This window comes from Poecilia latipinna, unplaced genomic scaffold, assembly GCF_001443285.1.
Source record: "Poecilia latipinna isolate Pla-1442-1.1 unplaced genomic scaffold, P_latipinna-1.0 Scaffold1735, whole genome shotgun sequence".
In the NCBI taxonomy this organism is placed as follows: domain Eukaryota; kingdom Metazoa; phylum Chordata; class Actinopteri; order Cyprinodontiformes; family Poeciliidae; genus Poecilia; species Poecilia latipinna.
In genome coordinates, this window is record NW_015114351.1 from 68,886 (window position 1) to 93,161 (window position 24,276).

General features: G+C 40.4%; 1 protein-coding gene across 1 annotated transcript in view; it reads right to left on the reverse strand.

The window, feature by feature from the left end:
- Nucleotides 1–1,491: 1,491 nt before the first annotated feature.
- Nucleotides 1,492–24,276, reverse strand: part of col6a1 (collagen, type VI, alpha 1) — a 33,960-nt gene continuing 11,175 nt past the window's right edge. Inside the window, exons 15-35 of the mRNA XM_015060697.1 lie at nt 22,956–23,018; nt 22,809–22,871; nt 22,674–22,727; nt 21,914–21,949; nt 21,762–21,824; nt 21,455–21,517; nt 19,368–19,430; nt 16,417–16,479; nt 16,294–16,344; nt 16,166–16,201; nt 15,987–16,049; nt 10,368–10,433; nt 6,402–6,437; nt 6,023–6,059; nt 5,894–5,902; nt 5,656–5,789; nt 4,531–4,628; nt 3,440–3,626; nt 3,177–3,348; nt 3,041–3,070; nt 1,492–2,515 (exon numbers count right to left, since the gene is read on the reverse strand). Coding sequence (XP_014916183.1) covers nt 1,896–2,515; nt 3,041–3,070; nt 3,177–3,348; nt 3,440–3,626; nt 4,531–4,628; nt 5,656–5,789; nt 5,894–5,902; nt 6,023–6,059; nt 6,402–6,437; nt 10,368–10,433; nt 15,987–16,049; nt 16,166–16,201; nt 16,294–16,344; nt 16,417–16,479; nt 19,368–19,430; nt 21,455–21,517; nt 21,762–21,824; nt 21,914–21,949; nt 22,674–22,727; nt 22,809–22,871; nt 22,956–23,018 — 2,007 coding nt within the window. The 3' untranslated portion in view covers nt 1,492–1,895. The remainder of the gene's footprint in view (nt 2,516–3,040; nt 3,071–3,176; nt 3,349–3,439; nt 3,627–4,530; nt 4,629–5,655; nt 5,790–5,893; nt 5,903–6,022; nt 6,060–6,401; nt 6,438–10,367; nt 10,434–15,986; nt 16,050–16,165; nt 16,202–16,293; nt 16,345–16,416; nt 16,480–19,367; nt 19,431–21,454; nt 21,518–21,761; nt 21,825–21,913; nt 21,950–22,673; nt 22,728–22,808; nt 22,872–22,955; nt 23,019–24,276) is intronic.

Consider the following 24,276-nt stretch of genomic DNA (forward strand, 5'->3'; position numbering starts at 1 on the left):
TTGATGCCGAAATGTGCTATACAAATAAAATTTGATTTGATTGAAACACCACATAATAGCTCATTTTTACTGCATGATTCAGCTATCAAAAATGCTAAGTGTTTTTCTAGAAGGAAAGATGTGGGAATCATTTTTAAAAAAAGATTGCAGATAACTTGACCAAACCTAAACTCTGATCATCATAATGTGGTGGTCAAAAATGAAAAGTGAGATGAGTGGACTTATAAAAGTGGCTAACCTGCATCTGTAGGAGAAAATTACTGCTCCAATGGGATCAGATGAGGGAAGAAATTTTAACCTCCTACACTCCATTCATCCATCCATGATCATATCGTGGGAATTACATGTCCTTTTCTTGATGGAAAATGGACATATGGTTTTTTTTAATGATCTCTAATGTTACTTCAGTGCTTTTTGCCCCACAGGTTATCATTTCTGTGCAAACAAGTTATTTTGTAAATAAAATTACTTAAAGAAAAGGTCTTTTTTTAAAGATGAAATTCTGTTCTCCATGATGCAGGCAGGTCAATATTTACATTCCATATGTAGGCATTTGACTAGATTATGTAAAAATGGTCACATAAAGTCACCATTATAGCTTTTTCAGCATTTTCTATCCGAAAGCGCTAACTTGCTGTGCTACATTACACTAAAAGTCTGCTTTTTCTTGCCTTTTCTGATTTGATGCTAGAGCTGCTTTTATGGTGTAAATTACCCCTTTCCTTTGATAATGGTTCAGAAACAAATCGAGCAGGAAGACTTGGGTGTAACAACCTTTATTGGAGGAGATCTTACAACATCACAGAGGTTTTGTGTTTGCAGTTAAAAAAATATCTTCTTGGACAGCTTGTGTAGAGGCTGATACACAGCGGGTAATAGCACCGTGGATAAAAACAACAGTTCAGAAGCACTCGGACCCACTGGTCACTGTAAATCACATGAAACCAGCAGGCATGAGGATCGGCTGAGACGGGCCTCCGGGGGCCTCTAGAGGCCCTTCAGGTTTCTTCTCAACTTTTAAGTGACAGATGTTTTCTGTCTCACTGGTGTGAGTGTGTTTATACTGCTGTTTGTCCAAAAAGGCCAGAAAACACATTGACTCCAGTAAAAATGTTGATGAAACAATCAGCCAAGAATTTGCACACACACATGTTGAGTCTAGCTGTCTTCATTAGTGCCAGTTTTAAAAAAGGGCCCGTCTACTGCCACATCCTGCTGTTTTGTAGGTGATTGACTTTCCAACACAGAGCTGTTGCATCATTTTCCCCTATGAACCTTTCCAATAGATGTCATTAGAACTAAAAAACAAAGTGATAAGTCGGCCAGGAACCAGATGTGTGGACCTAACCAGGGCTGCTCTCTTTAAATTTGCGCTATGATGGCAGAACACATTTGAACATGGCTCCAGCATTTACCATAACCAGCACATAGCTCCGGTCCTGGAGAGCCAAGCGAAGGTTCATTAAGCCTCTCTGTTTGAAGTTTCATTGGTTGAATCAAGTCAAAGCTAGGAGTGGTAGAGAAGTACAGAGTACCTGAGGAGAAACCGGTCCAGACGTAGAGTAGAGTAAGCAAAAATGTGGCTATCATTGACGACTCTCCAGGATCGTAGTACACTCCTTTGGATTTGGACCGTTCTACTTTGAGTTCTAACTCGAGGCAGAAAGATTTCATCCGTGTACTGTCAGATTCATTGAATAGTGGTGTATAGAGACTAAGATAGTCTGCCTTGGAGGGTCAGCTCAAAGTAAAAGAGTCATTCTCAAAACATATTTACATTTATCCGACACTACCTTCTCATGATTTCAAACATACTTGAACACAGTGTACTGTAAATGAGTGAGACTGAATATTCATAATTGGTCTAAAAAGATCTAAAGCGTGTACGTCCTTTTTTAGTTCACGCTCTGGGACAAAGAGACCCTGCGGCTGACGGTTTGGTGGAAGACCCCGCGGAGGAGGGACGGGTAGTCGGTAACGCGGAACAGGTGGCGCTGGCCGTAGCTGATGTCTTGCTGCTGCCCTCTGCTCACCAGAGTGAGGAGGTTGGCCTCGTTGACCTGGCTTCCCACCGAGATGACGAAGAGCTCGATACCGGCGTCCGCAACCTCGCGGACTCGCTTCTCCAGGACGGCTCCAGTGACTCTTTGAGACCGGCCGTCGGAGAACAGCACCAGCTTCCTCCTGGACCCAGACGCGTCGCCGCGGCTGGGCAGGGAGTTAATGGCGAACTGCATGGCCTGCAGAACGTCGGTGCCTTCGTTTTGGAACTGGGCCTCTTCGATTTTAGGCACCAGCACGGTGTAGTTGTGGGTCAGAGACTGCTCTAGGCGGGGGGTTCTTTGGCTGTACTGGCCCACGCCCACTTTGACCACGACGCCTGTCTCTTTCTCTGCGGTGAGGAAACGTTCGGCCAGGCGCTTGACGAAGGTCTTGCTTATCTCAAAGTTCTTCTGGCCCACACTGGCTGAGCTGTCCATCATCACCAAAATGTTGGTGCTCTGAGAGAATTTGACTGCAATGAAAAACAGAAAAAACAAGAGAGGAAACGATCAGGAAAACATTTGATAATGGCTGTTTTCAGTGGTGCTGTGACAGAAAAGAAAGATAACTGACTGAATGGACAGCATCACTCTGTCTCTGCTGAGGAAAAAAATATTTCCACAGCATGAAACTGCTACGGAACGACAGGTATAGTGGGTTAAGGGTAATTAGAAGAGTAACTAAAAAATTAAAAATTCAATTTTCATTTCATCCACATGTTTTGCTTGTGGCAGAAGTAGAACCAAGATTTCAATGAGTTTTCTTTTCTTGCATAAGAGCACAGAACACAAAAAGCGCAACATGCTTTATTAGTACAAAACTTGTTAAAGCGTTTAAAAGGCACCCTTTCCTTCCACTTCACAATAAAACAATAATTTGTGGTGTTGTATCATAAAATCTCAATTAATACTTTTAAGTTTGGGGAGAAAAAAATTCTCGTTTTGAACCCTACTGTGGAAGTATTGCAAAGGAAATAATAAAAATGAGAAAAACTTACTCGGACATTTGTAGTCCGGGCATTTCCTTGCTGCAAAAACCAAACACACAAAAAAAGCAACAGTCGTTTAATAAAACTCATTTAGAAATATTTAGCATATGAAATAAATGGCTGCAAATGTTTAGCTGTGTTGTACCTTGACAGATCCTAGCCGTGATATTCTGCAGGAAGCTGTCCTCCAGCAGAACACCAAAATTATCCAGGACAATGGGAAACCCTGGTTTCTTGTCGTTGGCACACGCCACAGAGTGAAGCTGTTCCTGGTTAGGCTCGCGGCCTGAGTAGTCCTTAATTCCTAAACTGCCCACCTGGCGTTGAGGCAAGAAAACGTACGGTTAGCGCATAAGAACATAAGAAAGTACAAAGTTCCCCTTGCATGTGTCACCTAACTTCACTCACCAAGACGCCGTGCCCGCAGAGCACATCGAGGCGAGTACCGTCTCTGGTAATGTCAGAGCGTCCGTCAGTGAGGACGAGAGCCACTTTGTTCTCTTTCGTCATATCGCTGATTATGGTCTTCAGAGTAATTTCCAGGGCCTCGCCTGTATAAGTGGCCTCAGCCAGCCAGCGCATGTCTCTCACTTCCCTGAAAATCAGAAACACACGCATTTCCGCCAAGAAGCTTCATCGGCAAGATCAATGGCGTTTCACAGACGCAACGACGCACTTCGTCAAGCTTTTTGAAGCCGTTTCAAGTAACGTTCTGTTCTCGCAAAACCGCTCTTTTACAGGTTTCTGTTTAACACGAGCTGATGCTGTGTCAATGATAAGGAAGGGAATGAAAGAGACCCGATTTTAGCTGCACACAAGATTCAAAAGACAAAGGGTTGTAGATTACGTGACTCATGTGATGCCAATGAAAAAGTGTTTCCATTGCAGTTTTGCAAAATCCTGTAATTTCAATATGGCTGAAAAACAATCTCATCCAGATCATAATTCCAGTCTGTGCAATTTTATGGTCAATGGAAACACACCTGGTAGCACAAAATAACACACCAAACCGGCACGACTTTGATTCAAAATGCCTGTCAAAAACAAAACAATACCTCATTTAATTCCAAAGCAAAATCTGAAACAAAAATGCTTTTATGCTGTTTACATCGATACAGCCAAAGTTATGCAGAAAATGTCAATGAATCCTGGAAGGGTAGAAATCATAGCTCGATCATTGCAGATGTATATAATATACATGCTAATATTTGCCTGTGGATTCGGACACAGCGCAGGTAGTTTTACTCTAGGACCAGTTTCACTAATTTCTAGGCACGCTTAGCAAGGCAGAACACGGCTAACGGAGATTAGGCCTTAACTCATCTCGTTCTCGGAAAGACAACAAACATAGTGTGACATGCTGAAACTACTCATTTTCACATTAAGAAAGATGCCAGGAAATTAAAATAGTCAAAAAACCGCAGAGTCAAACAGAAAGCCACAAATTGAGTGATAAGAAAAGGCGGGAAGCATCTGGTTGTGTGTGTTTGCGAACTCACTGTTTAAACTCGGGGAGGGTGGTTGTTAGCTTCACAATTTGCTGGGATTGTGATCCGCTGTACTGGACAACACCGACAGTGGATTCGTTCACCGAGAACTGGAAAGGAAAACATTGAAGTGTGAATGAGTGTTTTGATCTACTCTGTGTGTGTGTGTGCGAGTGTGTGTCGTGTCTGCAGGCATTCATTTTGCTCTGTCAACATTTCAGCGTCACACCCTTCCTGACTAATTGCATCCAAAGTGGAAGAGGAGAGTCACTGGAAAGACATAAAAGTCTGTTCTCAAAAGAAAAGAAAAGAAAGCACGAGAGAACAATATGTTTCATTCTTACTTTCTATTCTGAGCATCTGACCTCAGAGTTTTTTTTTTTTTCTTAAAACCCCAGAAAAACAGTCATTGAAAAGGTTTATGCAAGCAACTTACTCCACAAAGGTCAGATGCAGGGCATCCCACTGAGGTTTGGCATGAAACGGAAAATATGAAAACAATGCCGTCCTGCGAGTCGCATCCATAAATGTGTAATTTTGTCCAAGTCCAATCGAGCCTCGAGTCTTTCTGGTCCAAGTAAAAGTGAAATCTCAACTCTTCGAAAGGCAAATCCGTCTCAAAGTCTTACAGAGACCAGTGAAAATCAACTCGCAAGTGTCTAAGTCATTTACGAGGAAATCCAAATAAAGTTAAAATTCTCTTGAGGTAAGTCCATGTCAAGTCTGAAGTCTCCTCCCAGGAGTGAGTCTAAGTAAAATCTGAAGTCTTTGAGCGCCAAATACAAGGCAAGTGTAAATTCTTTAAATGCCTTTAAAAGTCTTAAGTCCAAGTTAATTCTGATATCTCTCAGGTCCTGGTCCAAATCATCCAATTCCATATGTAAACAGACTTTACTAAGTGCTGTACATCATTTAGAAAAGTATTAAGAAAGAATATTAAAAATATAGATGTGACTTGATGTGAAAAGCAAAGCCAACAGAAATGGGACAATTTTTGGATTGAATCAAATGGGAAGTTCTTTTATTTTGAAAGTATTTAACACCTGCCACTGCTCCACTGCCTAGTTGATTTTTTGGGGGGTTTAGAAGCTGCTCTTCTTTATGTCGGAGGATTTGCAAATGTGTGAAAAGTGTTACCTTCACTTGATGGTCTTTAATCAGTCTGTCAATAACTGTGATGATGAAATCTTTGGCAAGAGCAAAGTTTGTCGCCCCGATACTCTCCGAACTGTCCACAACGAACACCAGGTCCACAGGGGCGCACTTGCACTCTGGAAAACACACACACACACACACACACACACACAAAATCATAAAGAATAAGCTACAACGTGCCCACCGAGAACAAGATGTAAGGTGCAACTTCCAAACTCACCGCAACAAGCTAGGAAGCGATTGGAAGCGGGATGAAAGGAGAAACAAAGTCAACGTTATTCACCATAGAAGAAGAAAAACAGAGCGCAACCCGAGACGAGTGAACGTGAAAGCCGAGCCTCTAACTTACAGCACAGCTTCATGATGATATCCAGAATTTCACATTCCTGTGGGGAGAGACGGAGCGTGGGTTACGCTACGGCCACATCACGTCACATTGCATTCAAATTCAAAACACAGGCAGAGATCCCAGAGAGTTTCAAGCTCCTCCGAAAGAAAAACAGGACATGACAATGACGACGTTGTGCTGAGAAGACCGAGACCTGGACATGTTTCAGAGCTCAGGAAATTGAATGTGGAGCTTGCACTGAACGCATCGTATCAGGTTCTGATTCGAAAGTAGCACCGGCTGGAGGAGGAATGAACTCAGAGGTCCGCTCACGTCCGGCCAGAATGAGGTCAAGAGTTCACAATAAATTAACAGAGCTTCTTTCTTTTTTGATACTCACATCAGTTCCTGGTGGTCCAGGCGGCCCAGGAGGACCCTGGGAAAAAAAAAGAAAGTAAGAGCGATAAAAAATGATAGACACACCCCCCGACAGATGTCTGGATTTATCTGACAAAAAAAATAAAAAGTGTGTCTGGATTGACTTTGGATGACGGAGCAAGTTTTGTAAGAAATCTTTTTATTTTCGGGGTTTCTTCGGAAAACCACCGTCCCATGTGACTGCAAACCAGATTCCCACAATCACCGAACCCACATCCACGCCCACGCATTCGCCGTCGTCCTGCAACAACCTTTGAATCTCCCAAAAGTTTACGACTGCAGGGGGGGTTTCTTCTTTTTTACTTAGCTGCAGGAAACGCCATGTGCTTTGCTTTAGCAGCTATTAAAACTCAGTCTGAGGGCATTCGTTTCTGACGCCAGCGCATTGTGCAGGAGACGTGCAGCTGTTTGTAGCGAAGAGAAACATGATGCAGACTTCTTCCCGATGCAATATGTAGAATAGATAATAAACGGAGCGGAGGAAGGAAAAAAGGAGGCAGGAAAGTGAGGAAGAGAACTGCGATAGGATAGAGTTCACTTATGGGTTGTTTGACATTTTACATCATTTTACGCTGCAATGATGTGAATTACTATTTTCCCTCTTACAAATTTATTCTGGTTCGCTAAATCACGACATGACGTAATGGATGGATTCATAAAATCAGTTCTGTACCAGAAAGCCCTGAAGGAAAATGTCCAATCATGATTTTGCGTCATTAAGCTAAAACACAGTTTGCTCGTGCAAGCAGGAAACAGGTCTACATCTGAATTTGGCAAAATTACAAAAGAAAGACTGGGCCAATATTCCTCCAGAGGAGTTTTAAATACTTACAGAGAATTATTGCAAACACGTAATGGCATTTATTTCAAACAGGGACGTTTGGATAACTTTTCTTCTCCTTTCAAACTGCATTTTTTTGTAGTTTATTTAAATAGTTTATGAATAGTTCATGTAACAACTAAAAGAAATCATGAAAGAGAGCAGAAAAGAAGTGTAAACTTATATCAGCCACCTATTAGCTATTCAACTGAGACTTGAATTCAAGAGCTGTTTCAAAGACACATAAAAGAAACAACAAAACATCAGCTTATTCAACGACAGACCGCTTCAACATAATGATTTTAAAATGTATTTCAAATGCAGAAAGATGTTTAGATTGTTTTATCTAACTGTGAAAACACCTTCTGTTTTGAATATTGTTTGGTAAAAAAAATGTATGTGCTTTGTACATACATTTCCAAATTTTGTGCTCAATTCATTAATTTCATTAAGTTTAAACTTTGGGTTTGTGTGATTATCCACTTCCACTTACTACTAACTTCTTTCTTCTGTAAAAGAAAAATCGATAAGTCAGGCTACACTGAAAAGTAAAACTCTAACAGGGAAAGTGCTTTTTATTTTATAAACTTTCACTAATGTCCCATATGATGTTGTTATTCTTATTTATATATATATATTTGACATTAGCTCATCGTTTCTCAGTTGCTGCCGAGTTCATGGCTACATGCAGGATTACATCGCAGGACATTTATCGAGGTCACGGCACTTAAATTCGGGTTTATATCTGTTGACGCCCCCTTTGGCTTGTAGTGTACTATTTTCAAGCCTCATATTTTGGACATTGCCAAATTCATTGGGCTACACTGAGCCATAACTCACGGACACGCCCTGAATAATGCATTACTCTAACCCTGTGTGTAATTTAGGATGAGCAGCTCCTCAGGAATTCACTTTGTATACCATCGTGATTGAGAAAGTCATCTTCAGTTCATAAAACTGTCTCTGACGAAAACGTCTGCTGTGAGATCAGGCCAATTAAACACAGAAATATTCAGTATTTTGAAGTCATCCTCCAGGATCCGCTCTAGGAACAGTTTCTATGTTCAGCTAGAAACAGAGCATGAATTGTGATTCTATGTAATAAATCCACAAAACTAGACGGGGTCTGGTTGTCTGCTGTGTGTGTGCCACATGGTGGGACTGTTGCCTCTGTGTACTTATGTTTCTGACACAATACATGCTTGGCTTTAATCCTAAACTTTGAAACCTAAGTACATATATTTAAGGCCGATTCCTTCACCGCCAAAACTCGAGGCCTTTTGGTCATGCTAGCCACATCCAGCACATCTATCTCCATGGATTATGACTTTACTCGAGAGCAAACATTTTCACTTCAAGAGGATTCATTTATTTCACTCAAATGTAATGTCTTGTGCTTTCTCAAATTTATGTCATCATAGTTTTTTTTTTCTCCTTTTTTTCAAAATATGCCTTGCTCTCCTTCAAAACTATGTTTTTGATGTTGGTCTGAATGCCTCTTGCATAAATATTCTCTCCTTACTTGCTGTGTTGCCATTAGTTAAAAAATTGAAATTATCAAAATTAATTCTCTCGATGGAAGTGACAATTTAGAAAAAAATTGTTTTTTGATAAAATGTTTTTGTGTTAAGATGTGGTGGTTTTTCAGCTGTAACGAAATAGACGTATTTTGCAAAACTGCAATGGAAACACTCATGCAATCAACAGCTGGGTGTTACTACTAATGAAAACCACAAAGAAGACGACAGGAAGTAGTCGGGAGATGACGTTTTTTTTATTTATTTTTTTTTTATTTGGGGACCAATTGGTTTGAAGTCAGCAGGAATTTCTTTACGCTTGATGACAGACGTTTGTGAAAGAGCAAGTAAAACATTCTGCTCTTAAAGATACGTGCGATGCAGACATATGTACCGCGCAGGACTGAGCTCCACGATCTTGACATGCAGGTGGTGCAAATGAGGAAAGAAACTCATGTCTGACCGTCATCCATGTAAGAGCAGTCAAAAATAACAGAGATGGTTTTGTTAATTTTTGCGAGCGGAGGTTTTACCAAGTAACAATTTGCTCAAAGGAAACCGTGTTATTAAGGGACAACACCCAGCCCGTATTGTCTTGAAAAAGACTACGGTTAAAAACGGCGGCTCACGTTGCGGTTCAGATCAAAAGTTTGTAAATGTTGAGAACAAGGAAATTTAATGCAGAAGAGGCAATTTAAAATTTAGCCAAATGGAAAAATGTTGTATATGTAAGCGCAGTCAACAGGATGGAGTCACTGTGTGCCTCAAATCTGGAACAAACTTCCAGAAAACTGGAAAACAGCTGAAACACTGAGTTCCTTTAAATCACAACTAAAAACCCACCAGCTTGGAGTTGGTTTTGGGACATCGATCGACATATTTGAGGTGTATTGATGATTTTGACGATTGACAAAATGTCGCAAAATGTCACTGGTTTTGACAAATGGTGGCTGTATGATGTGTTTACGATGATTTTATGTTTTCATAATGATCTGCCTTGTTGCTGAAATGAGCTTCACAAATAAAGTTGATTGATTATTATTGAAAATAATACGATGGCATCACCATTTTATCGTTTTGGATCTCTGGTGATTTGTACACAAAATTTACAAATTTTCAACAGGCCCTGATGAATCGTGATATTTTCTAATGAGTGTCAATGTTTTTAGAAGACCTTTACTTAGATGAAGAAGTGAACTAATTCATGTTTGGATAAATAAATTTATTTAGTTTTGATTTAAAACTTATCATTGTGAAAATTAAAATTTAAAACTTATTGTGAGGGATTAAACATCAATTTTATTAAGTATTAAATGCATAAAGTTAACAGTTTTGAAGTTAGGAATCAAAATTTGCATTTGTATTGTGAATGTAAAAACTGAATCTGTTAAGAGTGCATTTTATATTTTCATTAGACTTCGGTATAACATGACAGATTGATTTCAGTCAATCACATAAATCAAAGATATTGTTTTACATTTTTAACATTGTGTATTAATGAATATATTGCCATTTTTTCCATGTCTGAATCAAGAAAGAAGACCCTCAACGAACGCTCATGCACACAGAACAGTGTTCAGCGTAATCTTACCGGATTCCCCTCAGGCCCTCGGTGACCTTTGGCCCCTTTGGGTCCAGGAGGCCCTAGCTCGTTGTTCTGTAACGAAAGAAAGAAAAAGAAAAACTTGACATCAATTCAAAAGATGACAGCGGATTTTTTTTTCTTCTCCAGTGAATGTAGTCTTGTTATGAACTGTTGCTAAAAAACAGTTGCAGTAATGTGAAACAGTTTTTAACGCAGGATGACAGTTTTGTTCCATAGATTTTTTTTTTCCTTTTTGCAGAAGATTGACCAGGATTATTTGATCATCTTCAGGATCATACAAAGTTCCACTTACTGCAGTCTTAAAGTTCAGCCAGCATGAAAACATGTTTCACTTTGACACAGTCAAAGCCACAGAAGAAAACCCAGAGGATTTAAAGACTACTCTGCTAAGAGTTTAACAAAAAGGCTGGATTTGATTCTGAAGACTATTTGTTGAAATGAAATTAATCATGCAGGCTAAGAATTAGTCGTCGGTATTTATGCCACTATGAGGCGAAGAGATGCTCCTATAAGACAGGACGATCCGATAAAACATGATGTTTTACACAAATATAAAGAAGTGCCGTGAAAATGCATTCAGAGAACTATAATAAAAAACTGAATTGAGTCTCATCTTCTTTACAAAACAGCTTCATCTCAATCAGATCGGATGTTTCTAATTCTTCTGGCTGTATGTTCAGGCTCACTATCCTGAAAAAGAAATCTCATCCAAATACAACAAAATATGAGGCCGCAGCGTGATAATATATGGGAAATATTTCCCTGTTGTGTTAAAACTTTTACAAGGCGCTGCAGTGGGAAAAGTTGCCAAACAGCATAAAGACCAGCTTGTTTCACAGAGGATAATGCATTAATTTGGCTGCTTTAGCATTCAGTGGAACAAATTCAAATCGCACTGCAGCCGGGTCAGGCCGTCCAGAAAATGCTTTTTTCTTCCAGAAGAAAGTAATATAACAACATTTTTAGTTTGTTCTGCCAATCTGAAAACTGCAAAAGCGTTTCACGTAGAACAGCTGCAGGTGGAGGGACTAGTCAAATCATCTGCAGCTGCTGCAGCGGCTAATCTTTCTTTTTTTTTTTTTTTTTTTTTTTTTTGCTAAACTGCAACCAGAACAAAAAGCTCCAGATTTCTTCATCCCACATATTCGAACATTAAAGAAGAAATGTTGGTGTTTATGGTTTTACAAAAGAAGCCGGGAATTATGCAGCGAGGCACAAGTGCTAATCGAAAACAGATTGCCCCGTTGAATTTAAAATGGCTTCCAAGACTCCAAACATCTGCAGAGTTAACGCAGCTTGCAGTCTTTAAAGAGACACAGTCTGTTTGAAAGGTCCACTTTGCATGAAGTTGAATGTAGCCTTTTCATTTAGAGACTTGGTAAATGAGGGCTGGGAGTCTGTGCACTAAAGACCACCAAATTAACCAAATCCCCCAGTTCCTTTTCTGCAAAGTCACATAAATCGTTCCTGCTCTTTGATGTGTGCTAAACCCCTCCAACCGCCCCCTCCGTGGTGGGGGGAGAACAGATCTGTTGCTCCACACTGCAACCATCAACTACAGCAGACAGATATGGGAAAGAGGAGTCGGAGAAGGTAATGTCGACCACCTGGCGACCAACCTGCGCGCACACAAACACACACACACACACACACTCCGTAACGCGCATGAGCTTTGAACAGTAAAACGCAGGTCTTCACACATCACATGTGGTTTCAATCGCTGCAGATTGTGAACTTCAAACACGGCGATGTGAAGAACATGGGCTACATCATCCACAGCTACAAACAAACACACTTCCTGACCTCGATTTTGGTGACGTCACGCCTGCGGAACATGATCGGCTGCCTGGCAGACCTTCATCTATAAGCGTCTGCGGTCGGATTCGCAGCGAAGTACCCGTATAAAGAGCTCAGTAGATGTGCAGTTCCACCAGATGATTGTCAATTGCTGCTGGCTAGTCTGAAGGAGCCGAGTGGTACTCTGTAATGCGAAAACTCGTACACAGAAAATAGGCTGTGTTCTGTGAGAGCAAGCGTTTAGGCACCTCAGAATGGTTGCCATGGGAGATTAAAGGATTTCTCAAACTTGCATGAAAGAATCAAAGCAACACTCCAGATGTGTTTGATTTGGTAAAAACTGTTGATTTTGAGGCTGATTTTACATAATACTGCCCTTTCAATTCACTATAATTTGTAAAAGTATTTTATTTTTTATAAAGTTATGTCACATGACAACCTCAAACTTTATTTTTTGTTTTGGATTTTTTTGTGACCGACCGACGCAAACAAGCGTAAAATTGTCATGTGGAAGTAAAATTGTGCATCGTTTTTAAAATTAACTCATTTATATTCAGCCTTTCTGAGCCAACAGTTTATAAGAACCATGTTTCACTGGAAGCTGGAGAACATTAATTCATTAAGTTTTGATTCTCAGTTGGATTTATGTCCGGACTTTCACTAGACCATTTTAACAAGTGCATATTTTTCAGTGGAAACACGGAAGCGTATGGCAGCAACATGGTGAAATGTGGAAAAGTTCAAATAACAGGGATGCTTCTTTAAAGCATTGTACAAAGTGGCAGCAGAAGTATATCTTAAACTACCTCCTGAGCCCCCTTATTGTAGAGTGCACAGCTGTGAATAGTAGAATATCTTTTGGAAGAAGAAAACAATTGACTGAATGTAATTAGTTACAGTTTTCCTTTGAAAAAGATGAAAACACGGCCACCGCTGAGAATTCATTTGCAGGCTGACTAGGAAATCTGCAGCAGCAACAAAGAAACAAAGTATATAGCTGAAGGGGCCAATTCATCATCACCACAATTACACTTTACTTTTGCTTTGTTGAAAGAGAAAAACTGTCAGCGCTCTGGTGTTTGAGCATTAAAGATACAGCAATTAAGCCTCGATGCACTGAAACAGACGACCCACTTCAACGGAGGCAAAAACCGCAGCTGATCTGATTGGAGCAAATATTGTTTTCAAAGAATACGAAATATTGCTTTTAGAATATTTTGGAGTGTGAAATATTCCATTATTGAAGTGTAAAAGCAAAAAGTATATATATATATAGAGGCACAAAATGAGACGACCTCATTCCAGCACATCATCAGAACAGATGAAGACCGGTTTGCTATCAGTCAAGAACAGATATGGTGAAATCATAATCCTCTTGTTTCAGCAGTAGCTAACTCCAAAGAGAGGCGTTCAGCAGCAGCCTTGAAAAGAATCCACAAAAATCTTTTTCTTGTCTGAGAAAATCTTCTGATTGTTTGGGACATCTGGGAAACCATCTGTTGAGAGAAGAAGAGATCCTGCGCGCTGCGGTAAATGTGAATCCTAATATGATCCATGTGTTAGGTTGCTCCCGATGCAAAGCAAAGAGTTTCCTTAGAATTCCCAAAGTAAAAGTTGCCATGAATAAAGATCAGTATGTCCTCAATATAAATCTCCTCCCAACAATCCAGACTCAGCATCTCGATGTTTGGAGAGCAGAAAGTGATTTCACGGTGGTTGGAAAATCAAAACAAAAGTTACAAGATGTCACAAAGCAGGCGGATGACCTGAAGCAACAAACTGGGTCACCGTAGGTCAGGAACCGGCTTAGAAGTTGATAACCGGCAAGAGAGATGAAACAGCTGACGAAGAGTTAAGACAGGAAACGTTGACTCCTCCCTTAAATTGGTTGTATTTAACTTTAACTAGAGAGTCGTGTACAGGATAGTAAGGGGAACTGAAAGGGCCATTTTGTTTCCATTAAACTAAAACCTCAACTTCAGAAACACCTGACTTTCTTAGTCAAGCTGTTAAAATGATAAACTTATGTTAAGATGATGCACTTTATATCGTTTTACTTGTTTCCTGTTTTATTTTTCATTTCTAGATATTTTAACATGTGGAAACAGACTGGATAAACTTTAGGCCTTTTTTTCCCCCTACGTGTTACTTGTTTAAAATACTTACAGTTCTTCCCGTTTTGTGTGATTCTGCAATAGCGGAAATTCATGGAAAATCAACAGATCCTCACTCTTTTTTTTGTGGCAATGCATAATTGTGAATTTATTGCAAATTTTCTGCAAAAATAGTCAAAAACATTGGCTTCAAGTGACTGTTAACTCCCACCTGTAGGTGGCAGTACTTCTTACTTCTACTACACTGCTGACTCAGCCTAGACCGTGAGCAATATGGCGACTAAGAACAATCGAGGTATTTAATATTTGGAAGGGGTTCAATGAGGAACATATATGAATAAATCAATAATTTGTAAAGAAGCACAACATTTTTTTTGTGATTTTTTTTTGATTGCAAAAAAAAGAAAATTACATAAACAATCTTGGAGAGACTGAAAGTGCATTAAACATTTTTTGCCACATTAGGGGGTTTCAGTATGAGTAGCAGGGGAGTGCACAGACATTTCAGAGGCTGGTGCTCAAGTTTAAAAAGGGACACAATGTGCAGCATAAATGTGAGATTTGCTACAGGCCACACAAAACACTGCAAAAAAAGAAAAACAAATCCGTCCAAAAAACATAAAAAAATATATATATTAGTGAACTCTTTTTGCAAGCGCCGCAAAAATTTGTTTGTCTTTTTCATTTGTAAAACACAAACCTAATCAGGCTAAACATCATGCTAGTTATGCCTATGACATTTGCAATTTCTGGTCTCATGAATAGTTGATTAAATGGGAAGAACTGATTTGCCTCATAACTTTTAAGATTGCTCAGAGTTTCTCCATCCATAGAAAAAATGGATGGAGAAGGATGCCTTCCTTTCTCGCAAACAAAAAAACGGAAAAAAATAAAATAAAATCAGCAGCGGACTGGTATTTACAAGGAGGAAGAGGTGACTTACAAGGAGAGCTCTCAAATCGGGACCAATGTAAACTGATGAAGTCCTGTAAATCTAAAGCTGACTTTGTGTGATTGTTGTAAATCACAGGGCGGAGCTACACTGATGTACAGATGAAAGAAAAACACAAACGTGGAAATGTTTACATGTCGCAACATTGAAACCTGGGATATGTAGTAATTTCAATGCAAACCCACTTGAGTTGAACGAGGGGTTGAAGCGTTGGAACATGTAAGCTGATTGATCCACACACACCCACACACACACACACACACACTCGGAAAGAAATGCAGACGCTCCATCGCCGCCGCTCATTTCCTGGTGTCCTTGACGACGGCGTATACACAGCTGCATCAGCTCACAGCCGTCGGCCCTATTGGCGCACAGATTCACACAAAAAGTGTCCAGTTGTTCCTAAAAAAAGGATTTCCAGCTGCAGAACAGAAGGGCCGTGTGGAAACAAGATGGATGGACATTGAAAATAACAAGAACTATGAAAACTATGAAAAAATGGCTGAAAAAACTATGAAAAAAGCTGAAGGCCAGGTGGCCTTCAGCTTTTTAAATACAAAGAAAAACAGCATTTGTTTATTTTCATTATATGTGATAAAGGAAGCTAACGAGGATTATTTATTTTCATAAATCAAGTAACACGACTCTCATCCTGCCAGCAACGGCGGCCAATGAGATAAAACGAGAGCCAGAGTGAAGAAAAAAAGTCCACAAAGGAAAAAAAGTATGAGGCTGACTCACATCTCGACCTGAATCTCCAGGATCTCCATCGTCTCCTTTGGGTCCGGGAGTTCCCTTGGTACCCTGAAACGAATTTATGCGGAGGTCAGCTAAAATTCCTTCCTTAATCACAAACTACCACCGTGTGGGATATGCTGTTGAAATATTCAGCTAAAACATGAATTCAAACGTCGACCCACCGGCTCGCCGGGGTCTCCACGGGGCCCAGGGTAACCCTACAAACAAACACAGAGAATCAGAAATGTTTATAACGTTCTCATTCGCATACCAGATGAGTGCTACGCAAAGTCAATGAGCAAAGTTTTACTTGGAAGCCATGACAGCCTTTAGTGCCATTTCCTCGTTCACCCGGGACTCCCTGAAATAAAGCAAACAGAAAACTTTCAAGATCCACGGCGGACGTTTAATCTCAATGTCTCCCCCGACTCCCCCTCTCCCCTATTGGGCCTCTGTCCCCTGCTGCACCCTTGATTCCTCTCGGTCCTTTGGGCCCCTGGGAAATAAAAGCAAAGGTAGAGTGAAATCTAGATGTTAAAAATCTTGAGTACTTCTTGACATGTCTTCTCATCAGAGTGACATAAGGAAACTCTGTAGCACCGATGGGGTCTTGTTGTTTTAATCTTTAACCTGCTGCTTTTGTAGTGGAGACACGTTTTGCGAAATTCCGAAACTGCAATCTGATAAACTTCCTGGCATGTAAGGCTGCGGGATAAGGAGTGTTGAGAGTTTGCAGCAAAAAAAAACTTAGCTTAGCTTAACTGGAGTTTTTATGTGTTAGCCTTAGCAACCGAGCTTTGACCGTTTCAGAAGGTATTCACGCTCTTTCACTTTTTCAATGTTTTGTGATGTTATGGACCGATCCTCAGAGCAGTCTGAGTGGAATTCTCTTAAAAATGATAGTCAAAGTGAGTCAGATTGCAGATGAGTAAGCTGTTTAGTTTACAATTGAGTCAGCTTAGTTCAAAAGGAAAAAGTGAAAACTTGTTCTCAGATGTCTGTTGACTCAGAAAAAATCTTTTAATACCATTTAAAGGGGCAGTATTATGTATTTTCCAGGCACTTGGTGCCATTTTATAGCACAATCAAGTAACTATGTAGCTTTAGTTGTTATATAGCAAACATGAAGAAATTTCATTTTCTAATTTGAACCTTAAAATTGGGTCTCTGTTTCTTTAAGAAGCTTCTGCTCCTTCCGACACTGCCTTCAGAATGTCATCACAACATTTCTCTATTAAGCCATTGAAACTGTTCTTAGGAGTATTTCACCGAGATGTAGTTAGTATAATGCTGCTGCCGCTAGTCTGGAGGAGCTCAGTAGGGAAGGCACAGATGAGGCACAAGCTACACTTGGAGACTGCTATAGGAGGAGCTTTGTAGGAGTAAGTATTTAGACACCCCTGAATAGTTGCCACAGGAAGTTAAAGGATTTGAACGAATCAGAAGGAATAACATTATAACATGATGTAAAGCACAACAGCCTCAGGTTTTCTAGGGTTTGTGTCTACAAGTTTGGTAAACCATTTTCTCTTACTCTGCCCTGTGGCTCACAAGAAGCTCAATCAGGTTGGGGGGGTAGCGCAGATAGGCAGAGATTTTAGGTGTTCTTGGAACAGAGAACTCATTTCCTAAAGAAATGGACCTCAGAACAAAGAGCAGAGAAATTTGTTTCTCCTTGTCCTTTTGACATTTTCCTACCGGATAGTCCGTTAGACTGGGTTCGATTAGGGACCAAAATTGCAACATTTGTTACATTTTCAGCTGGTGCGATTCGCTCCCACACTGCACTGAGCCGAAACGAACCAAACCCTTTGAAAAAGATGTTCACCTCCTTGCCTGTGGGGGCGCTGCACCAAGATCCACTGAAGGAAATGACACGACAACCTCAGAAGACACTGAGCTCAAGGTCCTTCTTCACAAAATGTAGACACAAATGGAGCGGTGTCAGATTTAACCCTTGTGTGTGCGAGGACTGGGCAAACGTAGAGGACTATGGCAAATGATACAAGTTTTACGTGTGTGGGGTCGGTTGGACCCCATTTCTACATACAAGGGTTAAGCAGTTATAGGATTTCATAAAAGACCACAAGCCATTTCTCCCGCTAATGCCAGACTGTGACGTTAACAAAGCTAGAGTTTTATTGAAGCGGACTAACCAGGGCGGGTGTGAATGCACCCTTGGACACTTCAGAGCTTGCTACCATAAAGATATGACTGGTAGAGTACATTAGCAATGATCGATCTTCTAATTGGTTTCCTATCTCCACTGTGGTCCTTCCTAAGTCTCCAGAGGATTCTTGGTCATCTCTCTGATCAAGGTCTTTCTTCCCTGATGACTCAGTTTGTCTGGGTGGCCAGGTCTTGGGAGGTCCCTGGTGGTTCCAGACTTTTACTTCCAAGTAATGGGGAATAAATGGCTTTGTGGGATAATCAATGCTGCCAATTTTTCTGTGGTTTTCCGCAGGTTTGTGCTTCGATACAATCTGGGGGCTCTGCACACAATTCCCTTGATGACATTGCTTGATTTCTGCGCTCAGGTCTTGCAGCTGAAAAGCTGCAAGACCTTATATAGACAAAAGTGCTCAATTCCAAGTCGTCCTGAGGCGGCTGGATTTGCTGTAGTGAATGAGCTGCAGAAGCATTTCAGTGCTGATCAGTGGAGTTGAGCTCAAAGTGTGAATATTTATATATCTATCATTTGGAAATTTTTAAAGTCTTTTTAAATAAATTAACAAAAATCTGGGAAAACAAGATTTCATTTTGTTATTGTGGGTAGGTGAGTCAAGTAAGAGTAGCACCACTTAAACGTATTTTTACTCAAGTAAAAGAAGATATACAAGAAATTATTCAAGTAAGAGTCAAACAGTACTAAAATGGTAAAAAGGCTACTGAAGTATGGAGTAACTAACCAAGATATCAATCATTTAATATTTAAAGATTACATAACCTGACGGAAATTTTGGTATTTTAAAAGATCAAACTGAAAATAATTCATATAAATAATATAATTACAAAGTAGAATTAGGCAAAAGAAAAATTTTTCCAAATCAATTTCTTTCAACACGACACTTCTGAAACCTTAACAAAAACTGCAGGTATGTGTGTCTGTGTCTGGTAAATTTTCATTCAGTGAGTTTACTCACAGAGTATCCAAAAATTTTATTCAAGTGAGAGTTGCAATACTTCTTAATAACCTCACAGCATCATAAAAATACTTCTGAAAGTAGATGCTTTAAGTAAAATTACTGAAGTAAATGTGTAGATTATAAAACTATACTCAATAAATAATATACGAAATAATGTAGGTTAAAGCAGGCTCAGCCACGAGAAAGAAGAAGATGCGCCTTTTGTGTTTTCAAGAATTCAACAGTAAGCGAGACCCACCTCTGGTCCTGGTGGACCTTCATCTCCCCTGTAGCCAGGAGGGCCGCTTCTTCCTCGTTCACCCTGGAAACCACAGCGAAAACACTTAGCACATGAAAGACAGCTTAATTGTGTACAACAACGAGACGAGCTAACATAAAGATCCCACAGACCCGTTTCTCAGGAGAACATCTTGTTCATGTTGAGCAGATGTGTGGTTTTCGTAAATCCAAAAATAGCTACAAGAAACTAGCTGTTCATCTAAACTTCCCCGCGACTACAGCGTAATCAGAGGAGAAATGAAAACATCTTAAAGCAACGGGATCTGAGAAGTTAACCCATATTTATCTGGCACTCTAAGCAAGACAGAAAAACTTCTGAGCACAAGTTGTGTTTACAACTGGAGGTAAAACGAAAAACCTCCAAAGAGCTTTTGGAGGTTTTTGGGGTCGCCATAGCAACGATTTGATGCCAACTCGTGCGTAGTGATGGCAGGATAAAGCATTTTCTGCCTTGCTAGCATACGCTTCTTAGATAGGACTAAAATTGAGCTTTTTGACGTCAACAAAAAATGAATCTTTGTTGAAAATTTTAGAGTACATTCAGTACATTATTGTACTGAATGTATATTGTGTCACTATAATGTACTATAGTGACACAATAGCATCACTAGGAGCATTGGCACATTTGTTTCTCTTTATTCAACTCAATTCAGTTAAATTAAAAAATACTTTATTTGATGCAAAGGGGAAATTAAACGTCGCAACTCAAATAATGCAAAGTGTCTTGTGAATGGTGGTGCTGAGGCTCTCCAGTAGCAGACAGTCTTGCAACAAATCTGTTTAGGCCTCTGATTCATTGGTTTCTGTATGAGAACCCCATGGTGACTCACAGCATGCTAACAGCTCTTGGCAGCAGAGCTGATATTCCACCATAGTATGGACTGCAGTTGTTGGCAACCACTGCTAATACACTTTATTCAACTCAATTCAATTAAATTTCATTAAAATCAATCGCTTTTGCCATTCCTCTTTAAATATCTGTCTGGCCGTTTGGTTAGAAATCCAGGCAGTGAGACGTTGGAATAATCAAACAATTCATGTTCTCTTTTGATTCCTAAAGTCTCCAGGATGAGGTGACTTTAGGAATAAATTGAGGTTTTAATGTGGATACACTCCATATGTGATCTGGCTGTCACGGTAACAAACTTTGCTGGATGACAAATTGTCCCAGATGTTATTGAGATAAACAGTAACGTTGTTTTGAGACCATATCAAGTAACATAATCCAAATGATATAACAATACAAGAAGACATTCTCAAAAGACTTAACACTGGAACTGGAAGACATTTTAAATATCCATAAAAAAAGGGTCAGTTGAGACCAAAGCACCAGACTGAAGACTTCTGTCATCCAATTTTTGGTAGAAAGAGAGAGAAAAGAGAAAAACACTAAATCACGCAAATGACAATTATTGAGCTCGTTTTAATCTATCATGCGATTCATTGATTTATTACGACAGGCGTCGGCATTCAGTAGCGCTTGTGTTGTATCTTCAACACCAGGAATGTCCTGAATCAGAGCAGAAGCCAATTTGGGTGTGAACATAAATGCGGTTGCAGTTTTTCTTCTTCTTTTTTTTTATTCACAGCGGAGGAGGAGGCCAGCCCCTGCTACTCAGATGTTCCATGTTTTAAGACCATTCAGGTGCCAAGTAGTTACTGAGCTCCAATGAGGAAAGGAGGCCCAGAGAAAAGAGCCATTGAAGAGTTTCTGACATCACGGAAGTTACCACGGCTAATGCTGGTAATGTCTTATTATTATTACTCTGCCTGGTGCCTCATTAAGAAAACCGTAGTGAGAGTTTGGCTCGAGAAGGTGGAGAACTGAGTCAGAGGGGAAAGAGTGAGTGAGGAGATGAACGCCGAGGATGGGAAACAGGAGGAGTGGGCATCAAACGTGTGAGCTCCAGCTCTACAGAGTAAGGAAGGAAACTACCTCCATTAAGCGGTGGAAAAAAAAAAAAAATCTAACAAAAGAAAGAAATAGAGGGTGGCCCATCTAGGATGCATGTAACTTCTGTTTGTGCTTATTTTCGTGTGACTTACAGGCTCTCCGTTGGCACCGGTTGAGCCTTCTCTCCCCTGCTCTCCACGTGGTCCCGGGTCACCCTGGCAGGAAAGAGAACAACCTTAATAGACCTGAATGCAAACAAAACACAGAGATCTGATCTTCACAAGATGCACCAGCAGGGAACTCTACAAACCCCTGTTCAGTAAAGGTCAGCCGCTCTTACTGTTGATTCGGCTCAGTGGCTGAACCACGTTTGACAGGAATCTCTCAGAAATGACAAAAATCGATCTGGAACATGCATGCTACTTTACCCGCCTCGTTATAGCCGCCATAGTAACTTACGGGTTCTCCTCTCGGGCCTCTATTTCCTCGAGAACCATCCTCCCCCTTCTCTCCGATTTGTCCCTGTGGAGGATTTCAAAGACGTTAGCGTAAACTCCAGAGTCCTCTGAAACGCAAACTCACGAGTTCACGTCAATATTAATTCTACTAACGCCTTCTCCATCAGCGCCATCCGGTCCGGGTGGTCCCTGAAAAACACAGAAATACAGGAAATTAACTGAATTTAAAGGACTTGAAGGCTGTGTTAGTGGGTGGGAGGAAGTAAGGCTATTGTAGGTAACTAATGAAATAACTAAAACTGGAATTGAGAAAACATTTTTCATTAACTGAAATAAATAAAAACAGTTAATGTGGAAAAACTATAACTAACTGGAACTGTGTTTATCAAACTAACTAAAATAAACTGAAATTATAGATATTAATCTATTCTTCCCCTTGTCCTCTCGCACAAGCAGTTTACGTCAGCTGTTGGCAAATTACGGCATTAGCATAGCATAGCAAAGAGTGCTATGCTACGCTAGTAGCAAAGGCCATTCATGTCTATGGCATAGGCCACACCATTTTGTGGACTGTGCTATGTTACGCTAGCCCACAAAATGGCGATGGCAAAAGTTGGGAGAAAACACCAGAGTCCGTTGGTTGTTCAACAATTTTTGAAAATCGTATCTTCTGTTGATCGACGTATAAATGATCACAATACAATACTCAACCTAAAAATTTACCAATTAGGAAAAAAACTAAAATGACTACTGTAACTTAAAAAAAAAGCTAAAGTAAAACTAAACAATTTAACTGATAAGAAATAAAAACGCAATAAAGCTAACTGAATGAAAAGCCACAACAACACTAGCTAGTTTTGCTAATGTAAAACCCAAAGCTATTATAGCCCTAGGAAGAAGTGATGTCACCTACGTCGTCACCGCGCTCTCCTTTGTCTCCAGGAGGTCCGGCGCCGCCCGGCTCGCCCTGTCACAGAGAATACGTTTGGATAAGTGTGACAGCGGCAGCTCGGTGTTTAGTCACGCTGCAGCGTTTCTCTGGACTCACCGGACGTCCCTGGGATCCGTAGTTTCCGGGTCGTCCCGGTTCGCCGTTTCTTCCTGGATCTCCCTAAAAGAGGAACCCGAGAGTCTTAAAAGTGACAACCTAAAAGTAATCTGGGACATTTATCATTGAGAAATAACCAGATCTCACTTTTTCCCCCTTTCTTCCGTAAGGACCAGGGTCCCCCTTCGGTCCAGGCTCTCCCTGCTGACCCTGGAGACGCAACAGCACAGAGACGGTTTCAGCGAGCGGCAGACAGAGCCTAAATGAGGTCGGGTCCGCTCCCCTTGGATGATCATATAAGCTCATGTGCGAGTTTGTTTACAGCGAGACAGTATGGCTTCATTTATTCAGTCTGACAGCAGAAAATGTAAACAGAGCCGTGATCAAAGGGGCGAGGGCCTCCGCCCGTGTCGACCGTATGGGAGACAGACGCAAGGGACATTCCTGAACATGAAACTGTGGCTAGTAGCTAATCGGTAGACAAAGGGGAATTCGGGCGGATCCGGAAGCGGTTTGTCTGGATGTGTTTGTATTTGTGTACTTGCAGTCCTTCAAATCTCTTAGAATGAGGTCTGATCTACTGAAGGTTTCCAGCTCAACTTAATACTGATATCAGGGACGCACAGATCCACTTTTTCCACTTCCGATAGAGATATCGGAGGCGCAGTATCGACCGATACTGATCTAATACAGAAAAACAGAGCTGAATTGACTTAAAACATTTCTTTTCTTTCTTTCTTTTTAAAACACAAACATGAATGTGTTGAATTATAAAATAATTTTATAACTCTGCACCAGTACAGCAAACTTAAATTTCACAAGCTTGGTCAAACATGTAAAAAAAAAATAATAATAATAATTTGTTCAGTCAATGCAATTAAGAGTGTAAAAGCCAATGTTATATTCTCTCCATATTCAGATGAAAAATTAAACAGAGTTCAATGAGAGACTCAAAGCTTAGTTGTTGTTTTATGACCTAGCCCTGCTTTAACCCCTTTATCGTCACCCCAAAAACCTTACCATCTAAGGTTAAAGATTAAACTTCAGTCCTGTTTATCTGCTGTGCTCCTAGAAAAACATCTGAATCCTTCGGGAAACAGCTGGATTTATGCTGAGATCATAGTACTCTTTTGGTGGACTGTACTAATAATTAGGTCATTTCTGGAGGTATTTCGTTCCTCTGAATTATACTTTGAGCTTCTAGAGTAAAATAACCCGAATACAAACGCACACCTTACTTTTCATATCTCAATCTCTGTATCATTTATCCTCCAATTCCTAATTATTAACCACAATCACAACTATTTTGAGCTTATCTTGATTTCAGAGATTTCAAAACCTTCGTTGGCCAACAACACCTAAGGGCTGCCGATGGTATTGGGAAATTCCTGCTTCTTCCCTATTGGCTACAATCCAAACCATATGGTACATGTGACTCGAATGCGATGAGAGAACAAGTCAAAACCAT